The 26,377-nt window shown below is 40.6% G+C and overlaps 1 protein-coding gene across 1 annotated transcript in view; it reads right to left on the bottom strand.

Moving 5' to 3' along the window:
• INO80 (INO80 complex ATPase subunit) overlaps nucleotides 1-26,377 on the bottom strand; it is a 134,181-nt gene that overhangs the window by 9,478 nt on the left and 98,326 nt on the right. Inside the window, exons 27-29 of the mRNA XM_048853134.2 lie at nucleotides 21,672-21,799; nucleotides 7,323-7,417; nucleotides 4,908-4,980 (exon numbers count right to left, since the gene is read on the bottom strand). Of these exons, the coding sequence (XP_048709091.1) occupies nucleotides 4,908-4,980; nucleotides 7,323-7,417; nucleotides 21,672-21,799 (296 nt within the window). The remainder of the gene's footprint in view (nucleotides 1-4,907; nucleotides 4,981-7,322; nucleotides 7,418-21,671; nucleotides 21,800-26,377) is intronic.

Here is a 26,377-nt window from a genome sequence, read left to right as displayed (position 1 = left end):
TTATTACAATGCAAAAAATAAGAGTTGTCTGGCACCATCTACATTATAAAACCCATTTTTAGAGGCTGTGTGATTTGCTTGCAAAAAATTCATTCTAAGTGAGCTGTTCATGTAAAGGGTTTCTGTACAAGTAAGGAGAGTGATCACTTTAGATAAGCTATTACCAACTGGAGAGTGGGTTTGTTGCGGGGTGTGTGTGTGTGTGTGTGTATGGGGGGCAGAATGGATTTGTGCTGGAAATGGCCCACCTTGATTATCATAAATATTGTAAGGAGAGTGATCACTTTACATAAGCTATTACTAGCAGGAGAGTGGGGTGGGGGGGAGAGAAGACCTTTTGTAGTGATAATCACTCATTTTTTCATGGTTTGTGTGTATAAAAACATCTTCTGTATTTTCCACAGTATGCATCCGATGAAGTGAGCTGTAGCTCACGAAAGCTTACGCTCAAATAAATTGGTTAGTCTCTAAGGTGTCACAAGTACTCCTTTTCTTTGTACAAGAACAATTTCTTCTCTCTAATCAGAAAAAAAACTCTTTTGGTGCTCATATCACAAACATCCACTGCCATCTTAAATTTATATTCCATTTTTATCCCAAAATACTTTACATACATATACCATACAAAACAGAAATTAAAAAAACATTAAGATTGAAAAGTGAAGCACTCCAAACATTAAGGAAACCCAGAACTAACGTAGCTTATGCAAGACCGCAGAAGCTCTCCTATTTTTCTTCAGATAAAAGAGTCTCGGCTGGTTTTTCAACCCTACTGCTACAACAGCTGTTTCAGTTTAAGGCACTTCCATATGAAATTGATTCTTCTTTTAGAATCCTTACTGCTTCATAAATGGTCTGTTGATGTGTCTACGTTTCATGGACTGGTCTTGTTCTTATCCAATTACCTTATTAATGCTGACACATACAAGAAGAGACCTGGCTGTTTTCTGAATTTATACTGGAATCCTTTTCTGCATGGAGTGTTTCAGTTCTCCCTTGCTGTAATCAGGAATCTGATGCAGGCTGAGTGCTAGGATCACCTATTTCTCCATGGTATTGAAGTATTTGTGGGCAAATGACCTGACCTGGGAGTCAGCTTCTGGTTTCTCCTAATTGGAAAACTCCCAATCTCATGGGGCAAGGTACCCAAGGAGGATTCTGACTTCATGAAGTAGTTTCCTGAGTGTTTTCTTTGCTATCCCAGTCTTATTAGATTTTCAGGCATCTCATTCAAAAGAAAAGTACTGGTGAACTCTGAGAGGGAAGAGCAGTGACTTTAACTGCTTTCTTTTTGGTCATTTTAAAGTTACTCTTGGCTTTTTCCAATATAATTGTTGGTTGATGGGGCCTCACATGGGACCCTTATCTTGTAGGGGCAGTGCCCGCCCTCTGACCCATTAATATAACCATCCAACTGCACCAGGGGGCGCAAGGGGATTGGAAGAGTTCTTTCACAGGAACAGGAAGACCAGAAATGCTGACCAAGCAAGTAACTGCAGGTACAGAAGTGGAAGGTTTGCTTCCTCATATATCTACTACAAGAGAGGAGCCCCATAATAATTTTCCCTTGTAGGAGGAAGGTTTGTCTTGCTTGCCAGTCTTCTTGTTTTTCTTTGAAAAGTGCATGTACTACTGTTGGTCTTCTGATGCTCACTTGAGAGCCATGCTGAATCTGGGAGCAATGCTTTCTTCCTGATTATCAGGTTTGGGGGCTGACGCGGATTGTATGGCTCTCTGTTGTTGAAGAGTTTGGCCCTTATCTAGAGACCAAAGATGTTACAGGGATACAACATATTTAAGGTTATGCAGAGCCCTATAAATATGGGGTACCTAAGAGTACAAGAGACTTTTTGGGCTCTAGGAGAAGGGGTCCCCTGCATTGTGCACTTTCTGCTTGTGCCATCCTCTTGCACTGGCTAGTTGCAGAGTTCCCTAGATAGAGAAAACACCTCTATGCTGTGAGGGAAGGTGGTGAGAGAAAACAAAGAATAGCCTAAAGATGGGAGGGGGGGAGAAGTACTCAAAGAATTTCAGTGGGCTTTTGATTTAAAATAGTGGAGAGAGCAGGCGCTCCAAAACTGTCTGTCTCTTAGGTGGGAGCAGAAACATCTGGCACAAAGTTGCCTATCAAGGTTTGCCCAGAACACTAGCAGTAGCTACCATCATCCAAGTAGCGGAAAAGATTTGACCAACATGTAAAGGGTAAATGGATTTGTACATTCAGAGGAGTAAAGATGACTATTCAGAGAAAGTATTTTGTATATCAAAATATAGTTGCCCTAATTCAAATTCAGAAGACAGTATCTTCAGTAAACCCAAAAGAAAAGCAGATTAAATGGACTAAAAAAAGCCAGGCAAGAAGTCCTCGTTTTCAAGTCATGTGAAGCTATTTCATCTTCTGTTGATATACAGCCTCTTCTTTGGCCTTTGAAATATGCAAAGGATGTGGCAACTTTGGAATCTCCCAAATAAATCCATAGTGTAACAGAATAAAGTTGGAGAAAATCTAGGTTAATCATTCTTAATTTCACAGTGCAAGCCCTTTCATGTTTTAGAAGAACAACACTATAACCGTAGCAAGAGAGTATTCTATCAGCAAAGATACAATTTGGTCATAGAGGTCACGGATTCTATGACTAACAGACCTCCCTGACTTCTTCAGCTCAGACGGTCAACTCCAGCCCCAGGCAGCCGTGGGGCTCGGGCTGTCAGTTCCCGGTGGCGGTGGGGCTTGGGCTGTCAGCGCCCCAGCCCTCTCGGGCTTTGACCTCCTCCCCCACCATACTCTGATTTTGTAGTACATTTTTACCATGACTGTTCCAAGAATTTTTGCTTAATTTTATCATGACAAAAAACCTTATCCGTATCTACCTCTAAATCTCAAAATTCCAGTTCAAAATACCCCAAATTAAGAAATATACTGGTTATACCAAACAACGTGAAAGTCTATGACATCTATCCATCTTTGTTTGTACAGGTAATCCTGTGGGTGCTTGCTTTGTTCTCATTTCTTTAAGAGGCTGGAAATGGGGACAGACTGGTTGAAAAAGGGAGAGGGCATGGAGATTTTAGGTTCAGAAGCCTGCTGCCTTTCTGAGACCAAGAGCCACAGTCTTACTTGCTGTCAAATCTAAGCATACACAAACTAAAAAGATTACAAGCATTGGAATAGATCAATGATTCATATGGTCCAATATCCTGTCTCAGTAATTAATGACAGATGCTTCAACAGAAGATACCTCTCCCCTGCCATTCACCTACATAACTGGGCAATATTATACCATGGGTAGGTGAAAGAAGAAATGTTTTTCTGACCTTGGCTGGTGGTGATCTAAACTTCTGAAGCATTAGGGTAGGAAATCTTTGTAGTTCTTACCCTCAGTAATTTATAATTGTGTTCTTATTCTTATTCTTTTTTTTTTTTTTTTAAGTGTCACTTTTTTTTTTGGAAACTTAAGATCCTGTAGCAGCAAATTCCATTGGTTAATTATAATATAAAAATATAGTTCCTTTCATCCATTTAAAATGTAATGCCTTTAATAATTTCAATTCCATGCATTATTTACTAAAGTTAGTCTCAAACAGATACTTAACAGACATTATAAAACTTAAGTTTATCAGACTGAAAGACTAAACAAAAGATAAAACATCAAAACAAGTTTTTAATATATTTCATTGAAAAAATGCTGTACAGCCATGCAAGTCCCAACTGTTGCTTGGAAGGATCAAAGTGTGCTCACTATGTTAATTAAAGTGACCACTGTGCTTATTTCTTTGTTTACTTATTATACATTCTTTTTTAAATCCTATTAACCTTACCTGGGTGCTGGATTTTGGCAAGATTCTCAGTTATAGTGGCTATTTGACACCTGAAATGTCTTTCTGTACATATACTTGGAGGGAAAAAGCCCCAGTAATAATTCCATTTTCTTTGATTTATCATGTAAGTTGTATAGCACCTTTTAGAAGATACTCCGTCTATGCCCTCTTGAATGCCAACATTATGTCTCTTCTATTCTACTTCTCTTTTAGCAGTGTATGCTTATTGAACTAATTTTTATCATCTCAGAAAAAAGGCAACTGAAACTCAACAACTGCCAATTTTAAAGTCCTAAAAGGAGAATTAAAGTGATCCAGCAGCAGTTCACACACAGCCACCTGATATGGTGTAGACATGAAATGGAAAGTTGACCCATTATTCTTAAATTGTATTGCCAGAGTTGTACTAATCTACTGACAGATTCAACAAGTACTACAGCTTGGCTTATTGGCTGCTCTGCCCATTCTCTGACTTCACAAATGCTTTCAAAATGGACAGACCTGTAATAATTTTGCTGAGGTATGTTACCATATTCCTTTACTACTGAAGCTTAAGTTTAAACTGTCCAGCGGTAAAGTACAATCCATTGTGAAAATGTATTATCTACTATTTGTAAGCTCCCAGTGTCATTCAGTTACATTCCAGGTTCACCCATAAAGCAGACATTAAAAACTCTTAGGGGTAGGGTTGTCTCCAAGATCTCACAAAGCCAATGCTGTAGGTCGGCAATTGTCTACAAACTGTTCCTTTATTTCTCATACATGCAACAAACTGCAGTAATGTTTCCCAGATATGAGTGGAATCAATAAGATAACGCAGTTTTGTGATAAGAATGGTGGTATTAAAAACTAACCATGGCTGAGACAGCTCAGAGTTTCACACAGACAGGCAAGACTATCAGTTTTGCTACAGAATGGAGAAAGAGAAAGGTAGGGAAGCTTGAGAGAAAAGGATGTTTGGGATATGTGAAGGCAGGATAAAGCAAGAGAACAGTTACAACTGAAATTAACCAAAATACCAGCAAGCTAACTAACCTACAGACATAAGTCTTGAGATCTGGTGTTACTATACTAAACTATCCACCTACCGTATCTGCAGCTGTGAGGTTAATACCCAATCCTCCAGCTCTTGTGCTTAACAGGAACACAAAGATATCATTCCTGCAGACAGGAAGAGAAAAAAAAATCTGCTTAGTTTATGATGCCATCATTACAAACATTACACTATATAATGAGCTAGAAAAGCCCCCCCAGGAGGTTTTTATAGGTATTTAGGCACCTAACTCCCATTGGATGGTCTGAGAAAAAGGGGTGAGTGGAGACAGACAGAAAGAAAGGGAGTTAAAATACAGTTCAGTGCTCACTATAAACATCTACTGGTAAAGAATAAAGGAAGAGGAACTCAGAAAATATTACATAGATAAAAAATTGTTCCTAAATGGAATGTTTTCTTCAAGGTCCCAACAAATTGTTCCTTTTATTAAAAAAATAAAATAAAATCTGATTTTCCAACTGTCTCAGCTCATACTGTTATAGCAGCATGATAGACAAAGGTAATATCTGGTCGCCTGAGCATAAATCTAGGATCTAAGAACTCCTGAATTCTGGCCCTAGCTGTGACACTGACCTTGAGCTACAAACTACAGTCTGTTTTCTTCATTTGCCTTATCTGTAAAATGCAGATAACATTATCTATTTCGCAAGAATGTTGTGGGGCTACAGTAGTGAATTATTGTAAAATATTTTGAAGCTGAATGACTATTTATGTGATATCAATAATAGGATGATGCATGAAATCTGCAGTTTTGAAAGGTCCAAATATCCTTTTCTGGAAAAGTCACAGGGAAGGGAGAAAGGGGGGATTTTACTATAGAACTTATGAATGTATCATAGTTCTATAGTTGTGTGTTAACAGTGTCCTGCCAGGACATCCTGCAGAACAGCCTTTAGTCTCGGTCAGACTTTTTCCTGGACTTATTCCTCACAAATAAATACTGCACAAGGGGAATTTAAATTGCTTTTTATAGGAATTCTTGTTTAGACTGGCTGACCTTTATATCAAAGGGATTTCTAGCTGAAATGATTATTTTTCTTTATAGATGTTCATTAATAAAATAATTTGCTGAACTTGTCATAGGAAGAAGTGTTAAAATTCTAGAGAGGAGATCATAACCAGTTGGAAACCTGTTTTGACCGCTGGAATCAATTAAATATTAGGTAGTGTATTTTCATCTCACTTTTCTTTAAGGTTTGCACACGTTCGCCCTTTTCAAATATTCCTGCTCAGGGAGGCTTACCTAATAGACACTACATAGCACACAATCCCTCTAAGTCCTTCTGCCTCAAAGGCATTGATGCTTGGTTTTATTTTCAAAACCCAAGAGTTCACATGCTCCACCTTCAAAAGTGCAATTCCACTCTGACAAGGCCAGCACAAAGACCATCCTGTACTCTAGAACCTGTATTTTTATCCCTTGGAAGATGCAAAACAACAGTATTTTATAACTCCTATTGCTGTGAAAGGATAGTGATCTTGTTCTCAATGGCTAACAATTCATTCACAAGGGTGTTTTACCAATAAACATCACATCATCTCAGACTGTGGACTATCTGTCACAGCAACATCTTAGCAAGTTACATCCCATGACTACATGAGGGAACTTGAGTTAGTAAACATAAATACAGATAGTCGGTATAACTTGCATTGATGGAGATGAAGTTGTGCAACAATATGTAACCCTGTAATAAGGTGAGGTAGACTCCATATCCCTTCTTTTTGTGCTAGTGTAACCTAAGAGGGCTGGTTTAGAAACTTTGCTTCATTACAATGGACTGGTCCTACATAATTCAGTTCCTATAGTTTAACATCAAAATTGGTAAGTAGAGGCCTACTGCCTAAAAGAATATATAGTTTATTTCTTTTGCCCTTCTATGAAACATACTGCACTTAAGAGAATGAGGCCTATTTTGAAAGCTCAAAATCACATCTGTGATTTCAATTTAACGCTCAGAATGTCACTCCACAGAACATATAGTACTCCACATACCACCATTTCATTCTCACTGGGATTCTCTATAGACAAGGCCATATTCAAGACAAGTAAGGACAGATTTTCTTGTACTGGAGAGTTGCTTTGTGCTACTCTATTTCACAGCATCCTAGCTTCAGCCCTGTGGAGCTCCTAAGCACCACAGGACTAGAAATCCCGGTTAACCAAATGCCATGTATCTGAAGGTGTCACATGTTCAGTGAGACTTTCAGTTAATCAGGGTTAACTTGAAATTAAAAACAAACAAACAAAAATAGAGACAAAAATAAAAAGCATGGAACTTCCATGATGTTAGCTAAACTTCACTGGTCAATCAGACTGATTTCCATTACATCTCATCCCTTTCCCTCCATATATACATTTTCTATTTAGTATGTAAGCCTTTTGAGACAGTGACTTAGTTTACTTAACATTTCTCAAATGTGTAATCCATTGCTTTTATAAGTAGATTACCTGTTCTGAAAGTCAGCTACCATGTCCCTTCTTTCAGAGATCTTTGAAGAACCATCCAATCTCATGTAGGTATGTTTCCTGTAAACCATGTACTCCTGCAAAGCACGGAAAAAAAATATTGAGTCAGTGTCATGAAGTAATTTAATCCTGACTCCTCAAACAGAAGACACCAGCGACGGAAGTTATACTAATGAAAAGATTAAAAAAAAAAAAATTCAGAATGCGCCTGGTACAGGGACGCTATCAACTTAAAAAAAAATCTTAAAATGATTAAAACTGATGTTTAAAAATCCAATTTACTTTTTGCCATTTGTACCATTTGTTTATTTTCTGCATTTCACTCAAGTTGGGCAATGACAAATGAAGTTAGCTTACCATTTTATTTTCAGGATCGTATTGGTTTGGTAACGGACACTGCCTAAGAGTATCTGCTTATTAAAAAAAAAAAGTTTCCAATGCATTCGTTTTTTAAAGAGAAAAGGATCATGAACAAGGTCTGGTCTTATGGTTTGGTAAAAACTTGTTATTATTAAATCTAATTTTTGGACGAAATTTTGAGCTGACAGTATGTCTTTAAATGACCCCGCTCTCATTAGACCAACAAGATATCCCCAATCATTATGCATAAAACCTGCTGGTGCTTTGAAAAACAAAGATTGACTTCAGGTAGCCACCAACATCTAACGGTCAGATATTAATCCACTTTCTAGTTATGGCCTATTATCTTCCTCCTAGATACGTATCTGAGAAAGTAGTGTTCACCCAGCTTTCTCAGTATTTACTCCTCCCCCACATACACAATCTGCTAAACAGCTTCTGAAACTAACTAGCATATAGCAACAGCCTTCCATTTATCCATGGACTCCTACTGTTCAGAGTGTCGCTCTTTTCCCTCATCATCCTGATTGTACCAACTTCTTCAAATATCTCGAACATTTTGCTTGTATCTTTGGCTCTCACCCTAGCTCTACATGTGTCTTGATTGCCATTCATCGTGCAACTCCTCTACCAAAACGAGCACTTTATCCAACCCATCAAGCTGTGTTCACTGGCCCCCTATTCATCACTTTCATTCCATTCCCACTGTACTGTCTCATCTCTCAGTGCAATATTAGGGTTTTCATTTGTTGGTTTGTTTTTTCCTTATGACATTCAGATTTCTCTTGTTTAGCCCTGGTGAAGACACCTCTGCCCTTTATCCATCTCCCTCTCTCTAATCAATGCCTGGAAAAACCTCACTTTTTGCTAGATGACTGTCTCGCAGCTTTATGAAAAGCAAGGTGAACACTCACCTTCTTAACTCTGACTGGAAAATTTGGTATCTAAACTTTTCTAGTGTTAACTTCAGGACCCATCAGAGTAATATGCCATGCCTTGATCTGTGTAGATCTCAGAGGCAGTTTAGCTTTGTTGCTAGGAAACTGGGTTTAAGCCATGCCTCCTCACTTTCTCACTAGAAAAGCACTTCCAAAGCTAAAGAAACATTTAGATGAATTAATTAATAATGAAAAAAAAATCATATTCAAACACCTGTCCCACCTCCACTCTCAGTTGTGTAGATATGGCGTAGTTGTAGTGCTGTCTGACTGTGCTAGGAAGTATACTCCCTTGAAGCTGGCACTTGACCCTTAGAAAGACCAGCTTCTCTACCCTTAACATAAACCGATTCTTTCTTTAACTTGGATCCCATACTCCCTGAGCTATACAGTGTAATTGCTCTCCCCATCTTGAGACTTGCATTAGACATCAATATTTGAGGGTCCAGTAGCCAAAACAGGGAGTGCCTTTCAGTATGACCTGGTCTATGCTTGAAGTGTGCATCAAGAGGAGACAACATTGCCTCTGCATCACGTCAGATAAGGAGTTTCAGATCCCTAGCAGGAATTTCTGTAGGTCTCTTGGAGCCTTGTCCATGGCACGATATCTATGCAAGAGACATCCAGACTCAGAATTTGAAGGCAAAGTGGTATCATTAACAGTGGATTGCTGAGATTCTTTTTACAAAGATCTAGATTTTGGGTAATCTATCTCATTATGCAGACACTTTGACCACAGCAGTATGTATTGCCTCTCCCAGATGGGAGATTTTATTAAATGGATGGTGTGAGCTCCTCAGATTTACTGTAAATTTGTGCACTTAGATCATCTCCAAAGATTGATCTGTTGCTTTGCAACAAGCTGTTCTGGATGATGACCTTTTTAAAATGCTGTCCACAAAAGGGATATAGTTGTGTCCCCTGGGATACCAGTCTCACTAGTTTGATTACCAATATCTTCAGGAAGTCACTGGGGGTGGAAAATAAGCTAATGGTGTAGGCCTGGCTTGACATAAGTAATTGGACATGGATGAGGCCTCATTTTTTGGGAGACAGGATTAGGGAGGTAAATGGATCAGCAAACTGGAAACAGAATGTGGGAAAATTTTGCAAGGTGTACCCCAAAGCGGATCTCTGAATCGGGTGGAGATAACATCAGTCCTGGTTTGCAACTCTCAAGTGCCTCATCAAAAATCTCTCTTGGTTCGCAGGTGAGGTTCAGTAGCTGTGGTTGAAGCAGAAGGTGCAAGGTCTCTTGACCATTCCATTTTCTGACATTTGCAAAGTGGCTCATAAAAGCACTGGTGAAAGGAAGATTGCGGTAAGGACCTCTGTTTGTAGAGCTGTTTATGGCATTTTCTCTTCGGGGTCAGCGCATATATATTCAGGGAGCTGAGGGTTTCCCTAGAGTCTTTCAAGGAGTGCAAAGATTCATCTGTCTTCTCATTGAAAAGATTAAAGGGTAAGTCTTAAACAGTGTTTTGGACTTCCCTGGGAAATCCTGAAGAGTGCAGCCAGGATTTCCACCACATCACAGTGGCAGCCGCCCTAGTTTTGATGCCGTATCTGCCACACTGGCTGCATCAACCACAGCTTGTAATGAGGTTTGGCGACTAGTTTGCCCTTGTCAGTAACGGCTTGAAATTGAGTCCTGTCTTCCTAAGATAACTTGTCCCTAAAGTCCAGGAACTTTAGAGTAATTCGAGAAATCATATTTGGCAAGAAGGGCCTTATAGTTTGAGATGCTAAACTGAATGCTGGTAGATGTATACACCCTTCTTCCTTATATGCAAGAGTGGCCCTTCTATGTTGTTTGGATCTTTCTATGGCTGCCTGGATCACCCAGGAGTAAAGGGCAGGGTGGGTAAACAAGATCTCCCCGCTGGGACAAAAGTACCGCTTTTCTGTACTCTTGGGGATAGGGTCAAAGGTAGTCAGCATGTGCCATACTGACCTTGCCAGTTTTAATATGCAGGAATGCAATCCAACAGGAACCCATAGGCTGAGAGAGATCCAGGAACATGTGTTGAGAGTCCTGGATCTCCTCTAAGAAGATATGGGAGCTCTTCCACCACTCTCTGTAACAACTCTTGAAATTGTCCGATTGTCTGGCTTGCAAGTGAGGCTGGGGCAACAGCCTCATCAGGTAATGAGGATAATATTCCTGTTGGTACCGGATAGTCTTCCTTCTATTCCACAGGGGGAGACTTTGGTAGACCCTTTGAAGGAGAGGGGTGGTAAGACTCCCTGTTGGGCAGCACAGATTCTAGGTACCGTGACCCTAATAAGGCCAGTATGAGGGCTCAAAAATAGGTTGCAACAGTCCCTAAGGCATTGGGTGCCACCAGTCCCAAGGAGGAGGTCCCTGTTTGTTGTGGCTGAGACTGGTTATAGGAGACTCTCGAGCCTGTCTGGGCTGATCTTTCTAAGTAGAGGTGAAGCTGGTTCCACTGGTACATCTGATCTCCCAAGAATGAGAAAGTCAGATCTGGCTCCATTGTGCTGTTGGTCCTGTTGAGGGGACACAGCAGCAAGTGGAGAAGACAGGAGATAAACTTCTTCCAGAGTCCTCAATTGCCACTGGTGTTAGAATCTCTCTCACGAGTATCAGCCTTGATAACAAGGGAAACTGTGGGTCCAGGAGGAGGAAGATATCCTTCCAAGTGGTGTAAGTCACTAGCCCCTTTGGCAGTTGTGTTTTGTTACTCCATTTTGCTGGAGTAGGTATAGACAGTTGTTCCTTACAGTGCCGTGATGGTACTGTCAGTGAATGAGTCTTCGACCTGGTGGTTTTCAACGGTACCCAGTATTTCAGGTCCCAGTGTTTCATTTTAGTTTGTACTGCAGTTAGTGTTGAAGTTGATGCGGAGGCTGGTACTAAAGGATCCTTGCTCCTATGTGCCTTCTGATCCTGCCCATGAGACTTAGGGGGCCTAAATCCTTGTGGCTTGGGTGTGAAGGCTCACCCGACTTGGATGGGGTATGGGAGTGTTTTCTCCTCTTAGAAGGTGCGGATCTGTTTGTGAGAGGGCCCAGATGAAGAGTTTTTCCCTCTACTCTTCTCCACTCTGGAGTCTGACATAGTACTGGGGAGGTGCACTCCTTGATGATTCTGGCTGATGTACAGGTAGCGTCTCCCAAGATTGGGTCTGACTTGGACCTCACTGCACGCTCTATAAGGTGTTTCCAAAGCTGGAGTTCTCACAACTGCTGAGTTTGGATGGGAAAAGAGTGGCAAATAGTGTACTTAATATGAGCTTCTCTGAGACAGTAGAGGCAGTGCTGGTGGTCATCACTGATGAAAAATGGACAGGAGATGCAATTTTTGAAGCCCTGGGCATTATCTTTTTGAAGTATCCTGGGCATTATCTAAGTCCAGAGCTTATCCTTTCTGCTTTTCCTGTAAATTTTCAAGTGTACGCATTATTCTTAGGGTTTTTTTTCGTTAGTGTTTTGATAGTTCTCCAGTTAGTTAGTGTTTTCTATTAATTACATTTTATTCAATAATCTCATCATTTCAAATACACAAATTTAACAAACCATTTTTTTCTAAAATCTTTCTATTCTCATTTCACCCATACCTCATTTGGTGTCCTTGGTGCTCCCCTGAATTTTGTATTTTGGGTAAATATCTGAACATAGCAACAGACTGCAAAGCACTTAGGACATAATTCTAACGCAAAGAAACTATACAAAACTAAATGGTAGTTGTAAACTAGTACACCAGCTCCTCTATTGTGACTGAGGGAGAGGCCTAATGACAACCAAGTATTCAAGCTCCCCTAAAATGGAGATCTAAAAAAGCACAATAGTGATGAAGAAAATCAGCATTCCACACCAAGACCCATATAATGATTCAGAAAGTCACAACAATACTGAGCAGAGTACCCCAGCTGAAACAAGACAAGGCAAATACAGCAACTATACCAAAGGGTCCAAGGAGTACACTGCGATACTTATCAAATGGTGACTCAACCTCTTTAAACAAGTACAGACTGGTATATTTTGTTTTTTATAGTAAAACAGAAGCTGGTGACTAATCCTATGGGGATACCTATATTAAACCCACTTGAAAATCCTCCTGCTAATCTTGTTTAGCCAAGAATGTCAGCATGATTGCAAGGGTATTAATCCAGGAAAATATTTAAAACTATTCTGGTTGCAGAAAGTCTGTTCACTGAAGCAACAAAGAAGTCAAGCCACTTCCATTTCCTCCTCCGCTCTATCCACTGGGACCTACAGGGACATCAGGATACTAGAGAAACTTTTAGATACTCCTCAAGCAAACTGATTTAAACAAAACATAAAAATGCCAAAAATGCAGAACAAGCTAGATCTAACGCAGCAACGAATCACACACACACCACCCCGCTGCCCATAGTAGGCTTTTCTGATGGCAGACAGCTGAGGAGTGAGAAGAATACTGAAAAATGTCTCATGTTTTCTGCCTACAAATCCCACTTACACCTAGGTTACAAAAAGAAAAGGAGTACTTGTGGCACCATAGAGACTAACCAATTTATTTGAGCATAAGCTTTCGTGAGCTACAGCTGTAGCTGTAGCTCACGAAAGCTTATGCTCAAATAAATTGGTTAGTCTCTAAGGTGCCATAAAGTACTCCTTTTCTTTTTGCCAATACAGACTAACACGGCTGTTACTCTGAAACCTGTCACCTAGGTTACAGTACAGTGGGATCCTGGGTTATATTCTGAGACATTTTATTCCTTATAACTCAGGGGTTCTCAAACTTCATTTACACCGTGACCCTCTTCTGACAACGAAAATTACTACATGACTTCAGGAGGGCGGACTGAAGCCTGAGCCTGCCTGAGCCCCACTGCCCCAGGCTGATGGGCCAGGACTAAAGTCAAAGCCAAGGGCTTCAGCCCCAGGCAGGGGGCCTATAACCTGAGCCCCGCTACCCAGGGTTGAAGCCATAGGGCTTTGGCTTCTGCCCTGGACCCCAGCAAGTTAACGCCAGTCCTGGCGACTCCATTAAAATGGGGTTACAACCCACCTTGGGGTCCTGACCCACAGTTTGAGAACTAGAACTGAGCTGCACAGGGTGCGGTTTTCCATACCCAGAAGTTATAATGCTGTATATTCACTGGCTACTAAGTTTTGGATTTCTAAAGCAAGTAATTTAACTGACCATAGCTTTTAGTTTTTATTGTACATAAGGGCAGATACCGATAGTCCCCACTATATTCTCCCTGCCTATAAAAGGTAGAAAGACAATCCTTTCCTGTTCTGTGCTCTCGTTTCTTCCTTTCCCCACTACAGCCATTACTGGTCCCATAGGCACTGACTCTGTGGGTGCTCTGGGGCTGGAGCTCCCACATGGGGGGAAAACGGTGGGTGCGCAGCATCCACCGACAGCCCCCAGTCAGTCCTTCCCCACTTCCCCCAGTGCCTCCCACCCCCCAGCGGTCCCGCAGATAAGCACCTCCCTTACCTCCCTGTGCCTCCTGTCCACCCCAAACAGCTGTTTCATGGCGTGCAGGAGGCTGGGAGGGAGGAGCGAGGACGTGGCATGCTTGGGAGAGGGGGCGGAACTGGGCAGGAAGAGATGGGGTGGGGATGGAACAGCGGTAGAGTGACCAGATGTCCTGATTTTATAGAGACAGTCCCGACATTCGGGGCTTTTTCTTATATAGGTGCCTATTAACCCCCATCCTCTGTCCTGATTTTTCACACTTGCTATCCGGTCACCCTAAGTGGGGGCGGGAAGAGGTGGGGCAGGGGTGGGGCCTTGGGGGAAGGGGTGGAGTGGAGTCAGGGCTTGGGGCAGAGCAGTCGTAGGCACCGACTTTCCAAAGAGCCGGGGAGTGCTCGACCCCCAGCTCTTTGGAAAGTTGGTGATGTGACTGGGTCCCAGGGAAAAGCAAACTGTGAAGTGCTGAGGAAAATTTGCAGACTCACTCTAATAATGCTTCTTCCCTGATGCAAAGGCTATAGGTAGATTTAAGCTTGTTTTTCTCATAGAGACTCCTGCAAGGAGAATCTATACATACCTGTCTCTATTATTAGGTAACTGTGCTTCACACCTCTTCCTTATTTAATGTGAACAACTTGGCTTTGCAATCCCTATTTGGTGTTGTCAGAAACAAAAATGCCCTTCCACATTCCTAAACATTCCACCCCTCCCTTTCAGCAGATATTATCAAACACCACAGCACAAAAATCAATGCCCACAGCACAGGACAGGAAAGTGGGGGAGAAAGAAGAGGAGCTAAAAGCCAATTTAAGCAGGCTGTCAGAAATGCCCTACAGCTTCTTGGCTGAGCATATGTTGCACACTCCTCATTAAATCTATCAGAACACACCCAGTGCCTGGGCTCTCAAGTCGTACCTCTTATCTTCTCTATAGGCAGTTGTGGGAGTCAACGTTTATCAATGGATTAAGAAATAACTAGGGCTGTCAAGCGATTAAAAATATTAATTGTGATTAATCGCATGATTAATCGCACTGTTAAATAATAATAGAGTACCATTTATTTAAATATTTTTGGATGTTTTCTAAATTTTCAAATATATTGATTTCAATTACAACACGGAATACAAAGTGTGCAATGCTCACTTTGTATTTATTTTTATTATAAGTATTTGCACTGTAAAAAAAACAAAAGAAACAGTTTTTTTCAATTCACCTAATACAAATAATGTAATGCAATCTCTTTATCATGAAAATTGAACTTACAAATGTAGAATTATGTACAAAAAACCCCTGAATCCAAAAATAAAACAATGTAAAATTTTAGAGCCTGCAAGTCCACTTAGTCCTACTTTTTGTTGCCAATTGCTCAGACAAACAAGTTTGTTTACATTTGCAGGAGATAATGCTGCCCACCTCTTGTTTACAATGTTACTTGAAAGTGAGAACAGGTGTTCTGATGGCACTGCTGTAGCCGGCATCACAAGATATTTTCATGACAGATATGCTAAAGATTCATATGTCCCTTTATGCTTCAACCACCATTCCAGTGGACATGCATCCATGCTCATGACGGATTCTGCTCGATAACCGTCCAAAGCAGTGCGGACCGCTGCATGCTCATTTTCATTATCTGAGTCAGTCACCACCACAGAAGATTGATTTTGTTTTTTGGTTATTCGGGTTCTGTAGTTTCTGCATCTGAGTGTTGCTCTTTTAAGACTTCTGAAAACATGCTCCACACCTCATACCTCTCAGATTTTGGAAGGCACTTCAGATTCTTAAACCTTGGGTCGAATACTATAGCTATCTTTAGAAATCTCACATTGGTACCTTCTTTGCGTTTTGTGAAATCTGCAGCGAAAATGTCCTTAAAACGAACATGTGCTGGGTCATCATCCGAAACTTCTATAACATGAAATATATGGCAGAATGTGGGTAAAACAGAGCAGGGGACATACAATTCTCCCCCAAGGAGTTCAGTCACAAATTTAATTAACTCATTTTTTTTTAACAAGCATCATCAGCATGGAAGCATGTCCTCTGGAATGGTGGCTGAAGCATGAAGGGGCATACGAATGTTTAGCACATCTGGCACGTAAATAGCTTGCAATGCTGGCTACAAAAGTGTCATGCAAACGCCTGTTCTCACTTTCTGGTGACATTGTAAATAAGGAGAGGGCAGCATTATCTCCTGTAAATGCAAACAAACTTGTTTGTCTTAGCGACTGGCTGACCAAGAAGTAGAACTGATTGGACTTGTACGCTCTGAAGTTTTACTTTGTTTTGTTTTTGAGTGCAGTTATGTAACAAAAATTTTTTTAAAAAAAATCTACATTTGTAAATTGCACTTTCACAGCAAAGAGAATGCACTATAGTACCTGTATGAGGTGAACTGAAAAATACTATTTGTTTTATCATTTTACAGTGCAAATATTTGTAATACAAATAATATACACTTTGATTTCAACTACAACACAGAATACAATATATGTGAAAATGTAGAAAAACATCCCAAATATTTAATAAATTTCAATTGGTATTCTATTGTTTAACAGTGCAATTAAAACTGCGATTAATTGCTATTAATTTTTTTTGAGTTAATCGCGTGAGTTAACTGCGATTAATTGACAGCCCTAGAAACAGAGGAAAATAGGTAGCTAGCAAAACCTCCCTCCTGCTAAAACTAGGCCTTTCTGAACAAGACTTTAGTTGTATCCTTAGGAAGAAATGTTGCTCATACCCAGAAGACTGTAGCTGTTGATTGGACTCTCAGCCTATCTGTGAGTCACAGTCCAAAGACTGTAGAACTGCTGGTGGATTCCTCTAACAGTATGAAAGCTGTACATATACAGCAATGACCCACATTGTATGTCATAGTATGTCATGAACATGATAACATGGTTTAAAATGACTACATTGGCTATGTCTACATTATGAGTGAGGGGTGAATCCCAGCTCGAGTACACATACAAATGCTAACTGCAAGTAGCACAGACAGTAGCAGCACGGCTTAGCCATGCTGAGCACAAGCCTGCCTGAATCGTGTGGGTATGTACTTAACATGGCTGCCACTGCCAGTGCAACCACAGCTTCACTATTTATACTCCCACTAGTTCTCATCAAGCTAGCATGACTATGTGTAAACGAGCTACGAATCACACCCCAGCTCGTAGTGTAGACAAAGCCATTATGTCTATATGCAGAATCTGTCAATATACAGAGAGCAAAAACGGCATCGAAAGGACATTTATTTTCTAAAATGAACCCACATAAGTCAGGGAACTCAGTTTACGATAAAACCTGCACTAACTAGATACAACAGGGTGTTCTACTAGCCTGCTAAAGTAGTGCTCCACTGTGCTTAGGTCCTGGACTTAGGGATTGTCTACACAAAGAGTTATTCATTTTAAATTAGTGGCACCACTTCACATAATTGCTATTTATCTATCTTGGGTTTTATACTGCCATCTATCACTGCAGTATTTGAGTCCTTCCCTGTAAAATCAATAGTAATAGAGAAGCCCCTTAGCGGACTTCATAAAGTCTCTGGCATTTCTCTTTTGGGGCAAAAACTTTGGTTGGGGGTAGGTTATTTTTTCTTTAAGATTTCATTAGTTTCTATAATTGCTATATCTGCTCTGGTTATATGTCAAATTAACATTTAAGCCCTTTAGCCACTGTTTATTGTGGATATTACCTGTAATTAGCTTTATGCTTTTGAAATAAACAGAACAGTAAAAATATGAGCTAGGAGGAATCATCAGATCTGCATTATTTATCCCCCCCATACACACTTTTTTCTTTTCTTTTAAAGTATGTTGAACACTATATTTGCACTTTAATTATGGTTTCTCATCTTAAAATGTTCTTGATTGATACATTCTTTAATTTTATCTTATATTTTACCTTTGTCAAAATATTTTGCAATATTCAGTGAACCAGAGAAGCAGCAATAAACTGCTACTATTATTAACGCTAAGTGGTACTTCTCTAGTGCCTTTCATCCAAGAATATCCAAGCATTTTTCGAACATTTAATAAACAACAATAAGTAAGCAGCAGCAGATATAGAATATTTAACATTTCCAAAGTGCTGTGTAAACATTAAATAAGTCTTTCAACCCCTCTAAGTGGTAGGTGTAGTGGGAAGACATAAGCTCTTGTATCAGAAGCCTGGTATGAGGCAGGACATGCTCACAGAATCTGGCAACAGGGTTAATCTTGCAAAAATACACATTGCTCAGAAGTGCTAAGCACAGAATACTCACGCAAACACATCCCAGTATTAAGTAGTACCAGAACATCCTGATATTAAGGATGGTACAAAAAACATTCCCCAAGGATAACAGGAACACACTGACTCCTTCTAAAAGATAAGGTCAGGATAACAGTATGTAATAAAGATGTTTTGATCAAACCAACACGTACAAGGTGATAACTAGCCACCATGTCAGGGGGAAGTAATACTAACTTGTTTGTATCAGGGAATAAAGATGTATGTCAGAGGGAGTATCTTTGTCCAGCCCAGGGGGGAATGGAAAGTCCCGCCATTCACTGAGCTAGTCCATTGTCATGGGCATACATATCTTAGTATCCTCATAGAGTCTGCCAGGTGCTATTACCATGCTTTGTCAACAATAAACCTGGCCTGGTACCTTCGTACTTTAAGGGCTCTTGTGGTCATTGGGCAGAGTTTGCTCAAGGTCTGATGTGCCAGCTGTCTGCGCAGAGCTGGGGCAGCACACAGGGAGAACACACACACGCAGCCAAACATCTAACCACACTAGGTAAGTGTTTTCCCCATCTTTGTAGATAGGGAACTTAAAGCACTAAGGGTACATCTACACCTTTAGGAGAAACTGGACACAATTTTCTGCTAGTGGTAGAGCTGTAGTGTAGAAGCTGTAGTGTAAAGAAGTCAAACATTTTTTACCACCCTGTCATCTAAATTTACAGACAAGCTTAAACAAGTTACTTGCCTATGGTCACAGAGCAAATCAGTTGTACAACTAGGAATAGTATCCACAACTGATTCTCAGCCCCTGCTTTAACCGAAGTGTATTTCTGTAAGTTCATTAAGCTTTTTCTTTCACTAGCAGCGAAGACACCACTATTACAAAACTGTTCTAAATAAGGGCACTTGACTTTTTCTACACTGATGTGAAGTGCAGAACCCTCTATTTAACTGTAATTTACATTTACAGAGACACAATCAAGGCTGAGAAGCCCAATGTTTTATGTATCTTTACATCATTATTCATTTTTTCAATAGTTTTTCTGAACCATAAATATCTGCTCCCTAAAGCGTGGGCTGGAACACTGAAAAAATAATCATCTTCTCTGATGAGTGATTGTCAACGAAGCCACACCCATGCTGGGACAGCACATGATAGTCCATGGAATTCCACATTCACACACCATCCCACTGCTCTACCTATCTGCACAGTTATTGGTAGAGGACAAAATAGTGACACATATGAGTATTAAACCTTCTAAGTCTTCAGAAAACTAAACTTTGCCTATTTCATTATCATATCCACTAATTAGAAGAGAGCTGGCAGGCAAAGGTGGGTAAAGAGAATAAATGTGCATGTTCCTGTTACCACATATGCACTCTCAGAACAAAAAATTTGGTGCATCTACCAGCCTTGGTGCATCTAATTGAACTTGTGCATTTTGATTCATCCCACATCCGAAATGCTTTTGCATGGTGGATTCATAACACTCCATCAACCCAACACCAAGCTTTCACATACACACTTCCTCCACGCCCTTCTGGATTAAGGCAGCAAGTAATGTCCTCTATTCTCCAAACAAAGACTATGTTCCTCAGTGCTCCAGTATGCAAAGGGAGAAGTAATGCAGGTGTAGATGCCAGAACTGCTAAGAGCCTCTTATTGAGAAGGAGAGTCAGACAGCAGGCCAGACTACTGCACAAGTGAACCAATTACTCACTTGAGGTAGAAGGTATATCCCTGGAGCTTTTCCTTTTTCAGGTGGATTGAAAAGACCTGGGAAATTATGGGACTTGCATTTGAGAACATGTTTTATAGAGAGGGGTGTTGGGTTTGCTGTTCCCTGGCATCAAGGAAGGTAGATCCACATTTTACAAAAATATTTGTGGAGAAGTCTTGGCTACCACCGGGAGAAGAAAACACCCCAATGTGCAGTCCAGTCCCTTCCTTTGGTAAAGCGAGGATCAAAGGGCTCAGAGCAGCACTGACATAGTTTCTGAGAGAATTTTCTTGCAAATGGAGCACTTGTTGGGCTTTGGTTTGCTCAGCACAAGTTTCTCTGACATGATAGAGGAAGAGGACAAACAAAGAGATCTTGACAGGCGGACCTGTTTGGGGAACAGAGCCCTGGAAAATGTTGGTTCCCTGAGGGAGAGGAGAGATCACAGGGGAAAATTTGCTCACTGGTGCTCCACAACAAAATTTAAAAGCTAGAATGCTAACAGACAAGATGAGAGCTCTTAATTGCCACTTTCTTTGACTTCTGAGGTATAATCTGGGGTGTGGACAGCCTTTAATGCCTGTGGACAAGACTGAACTACGTCCAGTATTGCAAGAGGAGAAGCAGGCTGGGGAATTGGCCAAGATCCAGAAAGGCAGCCTTATATCCCTCTGTCATTTGGAAATGTGTGATCATCTCATAGCAGTAGAAATACAGCTCAGCATGCAGATGGCTACCGAGCCTCCTGTCAGCTGTACTCCCAGTAGACTCCAGAATTTGTGACCTATACACAATGTTGATTCAGCCTTCGCACATTTTTAAGTCCTGAAAATACTTTCCTGGCTGTCTTGACTAGATGGCAGAGATACTGTAGCATAAAAAATGTTATTTAATAACCACCACCTGCACTTATGGAAGGCTACCTCAATGATCACCGGACCCTGATGTTCCAGCAGTACTGAAATTTCACTGCCTCATACGTTTTTCGTATTTGCCAGCCACACTACTCAGTCTGAAAACTTCACCCTCAGCCACACACACTCCAGTGGTCTTTTGAAACCTCAAAGCCATTTCGTACCTAGCATGCATCGCGGCCACTATCTTTCTACTGGGAGAGTACTGCAAAATCACAAAAGCTATTAATGCTGATCCTTAATTGAAAGGGAGGGGTTGGCACTGATGGACACGATGCATCCCTTCTTCTAGGGGATGCCTGTGCTGTTTTGGCAGGACTCATATACCCTGCAGCCACAGAGACAGGGTATTGAGAAGTGATTTCATTTCCCACACGGCAGTTAAGAGCTCTACCAATAGGCCACCTGGTTTATGATCATGGTTCTCACCCATACCTCCTCAGACAGATTCTTCTCACCTACCCAAGAAACTAATCCAATGGAAATTTCAATTCTGAGGCAGGGACTGAAGATATTTCAACAATGAGTTCCAACTTCATCCTTGGCCATTATCTTCCCCCTTTCATACTTCATCTACACTCATCATTAATGTCCATTAAACCTCTATGAGAATGTGTTTCCTGGGTGGCCCTATAATAATTGTATGCCATATTTGCCTAATCCAAATTACAATTAATGTATCAAAAGAGCTAGATTTCAAATCAGTGTCTTCAGAATCCACCACCTACCTCCAGCAAGTCAATCATCCGTGTCATCTGAGAGTAAATAAGAACTCTGTGTCCTTGAGATTTCAGCCGTGTCAACAGAAGGTCAAGAGCATAAAGCTTCCCACTGTCTGTGATCAGGCTCTCTTTGTCTGAGAAGGAGAGGGTGAGAAAAAAGTGAGTAAAAAGCTGAAACAGCTGCATGAAACAAGCTAATAAAGGATTTATTTCTGAAACTTCGTAGTGTTTCACTGCAGTATCATTTCCTAAAGCGACTGGGACTGGGGGAGCTGCAAGCTCCCTTCTGGCCAGCATGTCTAACCTCATTGTTTATAGTAACTTTTGCTGGTTTGGGCTGGAACTGGCGTATAAGAGCTCCCCAACCTGGGAATCACGTCCACACAAATAAGACATGGTCCTGTTTAGATAGCCACATCCCACTGTCAAGGCCTCTCTCTTAGTATCACCGGGGACTATGTCCACACTAGTATAATAAGGAATCTCTTCATGTTATACCACACAGACAACAAAGTTCTGTCTTTTGGACATCTGCTATTGCCATCCTCCGAGGTTTGGTTATATTATTCATATTACTGATGCATGCACAAGACCAACAGTATTACCAGTACACAAGTTTGGTTCATTGTGAAACAAAACATCCTTCACACACTGCCTGGATTCCCTCCTCATTTCTAGTTTTCTTTTTGTTTTTAAGAGCGGTTTCCAGCTGACAATCTTTAAGACACTTTAAATATAATTTTTCATATCCTCTCTCCTTCAGCACTGCAGCAGCAGTTTGGGCAGGAAGGAGTTTCTGTTTGCAGATTCTGTGCATAAGCAATGTACTACCACTGAAAAGGAGACAGGAGGAGGGAAATGGTGGTGGTGGAGAAATTTCCTCAAAAATTCTCAGCTAGAAAGATCACAGATGACTTTATCCTTTTGATGTCTGAATCCTAGGCCTATAATCAGGATGGAATGTGATAACTGCAGATAATTCAGGTTGTAGCAGAGTCCTGAGATTTTGAGAATATATTTTCCTATTAACTAGCAGGTACCCTCCCACCCACCCGCCTTTTTTTTTTTTTTTTTTTTTTGCAGACTTGTCAATGTATAGATTAGACCAGAAGTGATGGGCTAACATAACAGACTTCTGTAAGGCATTTAACTTCGTACGGCATAACATTCTGATTAAAAATAGCAATATAAAAAAAAAAATCATGGTAGCACATATTAAATTGATTACAAACTGGTTAACTGATAGATCTAAATAATAAATAAATAATAAATGAGGACTCATCCAAGGGGAATGTTTCTAGTAGAGTCCTGTAAAGATCTGTTCTTGGTCCAATGCTATTCAATATGCTTCTCAATAATATGATATGGAAGAAAATATAAAATCATTTATGACAAAGTCTACAGTTAGCTCAAAATTATTAGTGGTAAGTAATAAGGACAGGTCAATTATACAGAGTGAGCTGGAAAACCTGCCTTATGGTGAGAGATGCTAGAAGCTTAATTTATTTGTTTATCCAGGAGAAATCTAAGAGGTGATTTAGTCGTCTGTGACCCATGCCCCATGCTACAGAGGAAGGCAAAAAACCTCCAGGGCCTCTTCCAATCTGCCCTGGAGGAAAATTCCTTCCCGACCCCATATATGGCGATCAGCTAAACCGTGAGCATATGGGCAAGATTCACCAGCCAGATACCCAGGAAAGAGTTTTCTGTAGTAACTCAGATCCCACCCCATCTAACATCCCATCACAGGCCATTAGGCCTATTTACCATGAATATTTAAAGATCAATTAATTACCAAAATCATGTTATCCCATCATACCATCTCCTCCATAAACTTATCGAGTTTAATCTTAAAGCCAGATAGGTCTTTTGTCCCCACTGCTTCCTTTGGAAGGCTATTCCAAAACTTCACTCCTCTGACGGTTAGAAACCTTCGTCTAATTTCAAGTCTAAACTTCCCAATGACCAGTTTATATCCATTTGTTCTTGTTTCCACATTGGTACTGAGCTTAAATCTCCAGTATTTATCTTAAATCTTAAACCTCTCCCTCTCCGGTATTTATCCCTCTGATATATTTATAGAGAGCAATCATATCTCCCCATAACCTTCTTTTAGTTAGGCTAAACAAGCCAAGCTCCTTGAGTCTCCTTTCATAAGACAAGTTTTCCATTCCTCGGATCATCCTAGTAACCCTTCTCTGTACCTGTTCCAGTTTGAATTCATACTTCTTAAACATGGGAGACCAGAACTACACACAGTATTCCAGGTGAGGTCTCACCAGTGCCTTGTATAATGGAACTAAAACCTCCTTATCTCTACTGGAAATACCTTGCCTGATGCATCCCAAGACTGCATTAGCTTTTTTCACGGCCGTATCACATTGGCGGCTCATAGTCATCCTATGATCAACCAATACTCCAAGGCCCTTCTCCTCCTCCGTTACTTCTAATTGATGCGTCCCCAGCTTATAACTAAAATTTTTGTTATTAATCCCTAAATGCATAACCCTACACTTCTCACTATTAAATTTCATCCTATTACTATTACTCCAGTTTACAAGGTCATCCAGATCCTCCTGTATGATATCCTGGTCCTTCTCTAAATTGGCAATACCTCCCAGCTTTGTATCATCCGCAAACTTTATGAGCACACTCCCACTTTTTGTGCCGAGGTCAGTAAGAAAAAGATTAAATAAGATTGGTCCCAAAACTGATCCCTGAGGAACGCCACTGGTAACCTCCCTCCAGCCTGACAGTTCACCTTTCAGTAGGACCCGCTGTAGTCTCCCTGTTAACCAATTCCTTATCCACCTTTCAATTTTCCTATTGATCCCCATCTTTTCCAATTTAACTAATAATTCCCCATGTGGCACCATATCAAACGCCTTACTGAAATCTAGGTAAATTAGATCCACTGCGTTTCCTTTGTCTAAAAAATCAGTTACTTTCTCAAAGAAGGAGATCAGGTTGGCTTGGCATGATCTACCTTTGGTAAAACCATGTTGTATTTTGTCCCATTTACCATTGACTTCAATGTCCTTAACTACTTTTTCCTTCAAAATTTTTTCCAAGACCTTGCATACTACAGATGTCAAACTAACAGGCCTGTAGTTACCCGGATCACGTTTTTTCCCTTCTTAAAAATAGGAACTATGTTAGCAATTCTCCAATCATACGGTACAACCCCTGAGTTTACAGATTCATTAAAATTCTTGCTAATGGGCTTGCAATTTCATGTGCCAATTCCTTTAATATTCTTGGATGAAGATTATCTGGGCCCCCCAATTTAGTCCCATTAAGCTGTTTGAGTTTCGCTTCTACTTCAGATATGGTAATATCTGCCTCCATATCCTCATTCCCATTTGTCATGCTATCATTATCCCTAAGATCCTCTTTAGCCTTACTAAAGGCTGAGGCAAAGTATTTGTTTAGATATTGGGCCATGCGTAGATTATTCTTGACCTCCTCTCCATCCTCAGTGGTTAACGGTCCCACTTCTTCTTTCTTTGTTTTCTTCTTATTTATATGGCTATAGAACCTTTTACTATTGGTTTTAATTCCCTTTGCAAGGTCCAACTCTACTTGACTTTTAGCCTGTCTCACTTTATCCCTACATACTCTGACCTCAATAAGGTAGCTTTCCTTGCTGGTCCCTCCCATCTTCCACTCCCTGTATGCTTTCTGCTTTTTCTTAATCACTTCTCTGAGATGCTTGCTCATCCAGTTTGGTCTACAACTCCTGCCTATGAATTTTTTCCCCTTTCTTGGGATGCAGGCTTCCGATAGCTTCTGCAGCTTTGATTTAAAGTAATCCCAGGCCACCTCTGCCTTTAGATCCATAAGTTCTTCAGTCCAATCCACTTCCCTAACTAATTTCCTTAATTTTTGAAAGTCAGCCCTTTTGAAATCAAAAACCCTAGCTGCACATTTATTTTTGTTAATCCTTCCGTTCAGTTTGAACTGAATTAGCTCATGATCACTTGAACCAAGATTATCCCCTACAACCATTTCTTCTACGAGGTCCTCACTACTCACCAAAACCAAATCTAAAACAGCATCCCCTCTAGTCGGTTCAGCAACTACTTGATGAAGGAATCCATCAGCTATCGCATCTAGGAAAATCTAAGCCCTATTATTATTGCTAGCACTCGTCCTCCAGTCTATATCTGGGAAGTTAACGTCTCCCAAGATCACGCAGTTTCCATTAGTATTTACTTCATTAAAAACATTTAAAAGGGCTCTATCCATATCCAAATTAGATCCTGGCGGTCTATAGCACACCCCAAGCACTATCCCAGGGGAGGCTCTAATACTTTTCTTCCCCAATGTAATTTTTGCCCAGACAGACTCTGTCTTATCCATCCCATCGCTTCTTATTTCTTTACATTCTACCTCATCATTGATATGCAACGCTACTCCATCACCTTTACCTTTATTTCGGTCTTTCCTAAACAGCATATACCCTTCAATACCTGCAGTCCAGTCACGACTACCATTCCACCATGTTTCTGTTATCCCTATAACATCTGGTTTCACTTCCTGCACCAGTAGCATACCCTTCTATTCTCTGGATCAGTTATTATAAGGTAAGTAACTTCTTTTTTGAGTGCTGGTCCCTAGGCATATTCTACTGTGGGTGAGTACTGCTGAGAAGCAGTACTCAAGTAGGAGGAAGGTGCGAGGATGCAGGTGACAGAGTCATCTGAATGACT

Source organism: Caretta caretta, chromosome 6, assembly GCF_965140235.1.
Source record: "Caretta caretta isolate rCarCar2 chromosome 6, rCarCar1.hap1, whole genome shotgun sequence".
Lineage (NCBI taxonomy): Eukaryota > Metazoa > Chordata > Testudines > Cheloniidae > Caretta > Caretta caretta.
The sequence above is the reverse complement of the archived record's forward strand: the minus strand, read 5'-3'. Positions and strand labels throughout refer to the sequence as shown.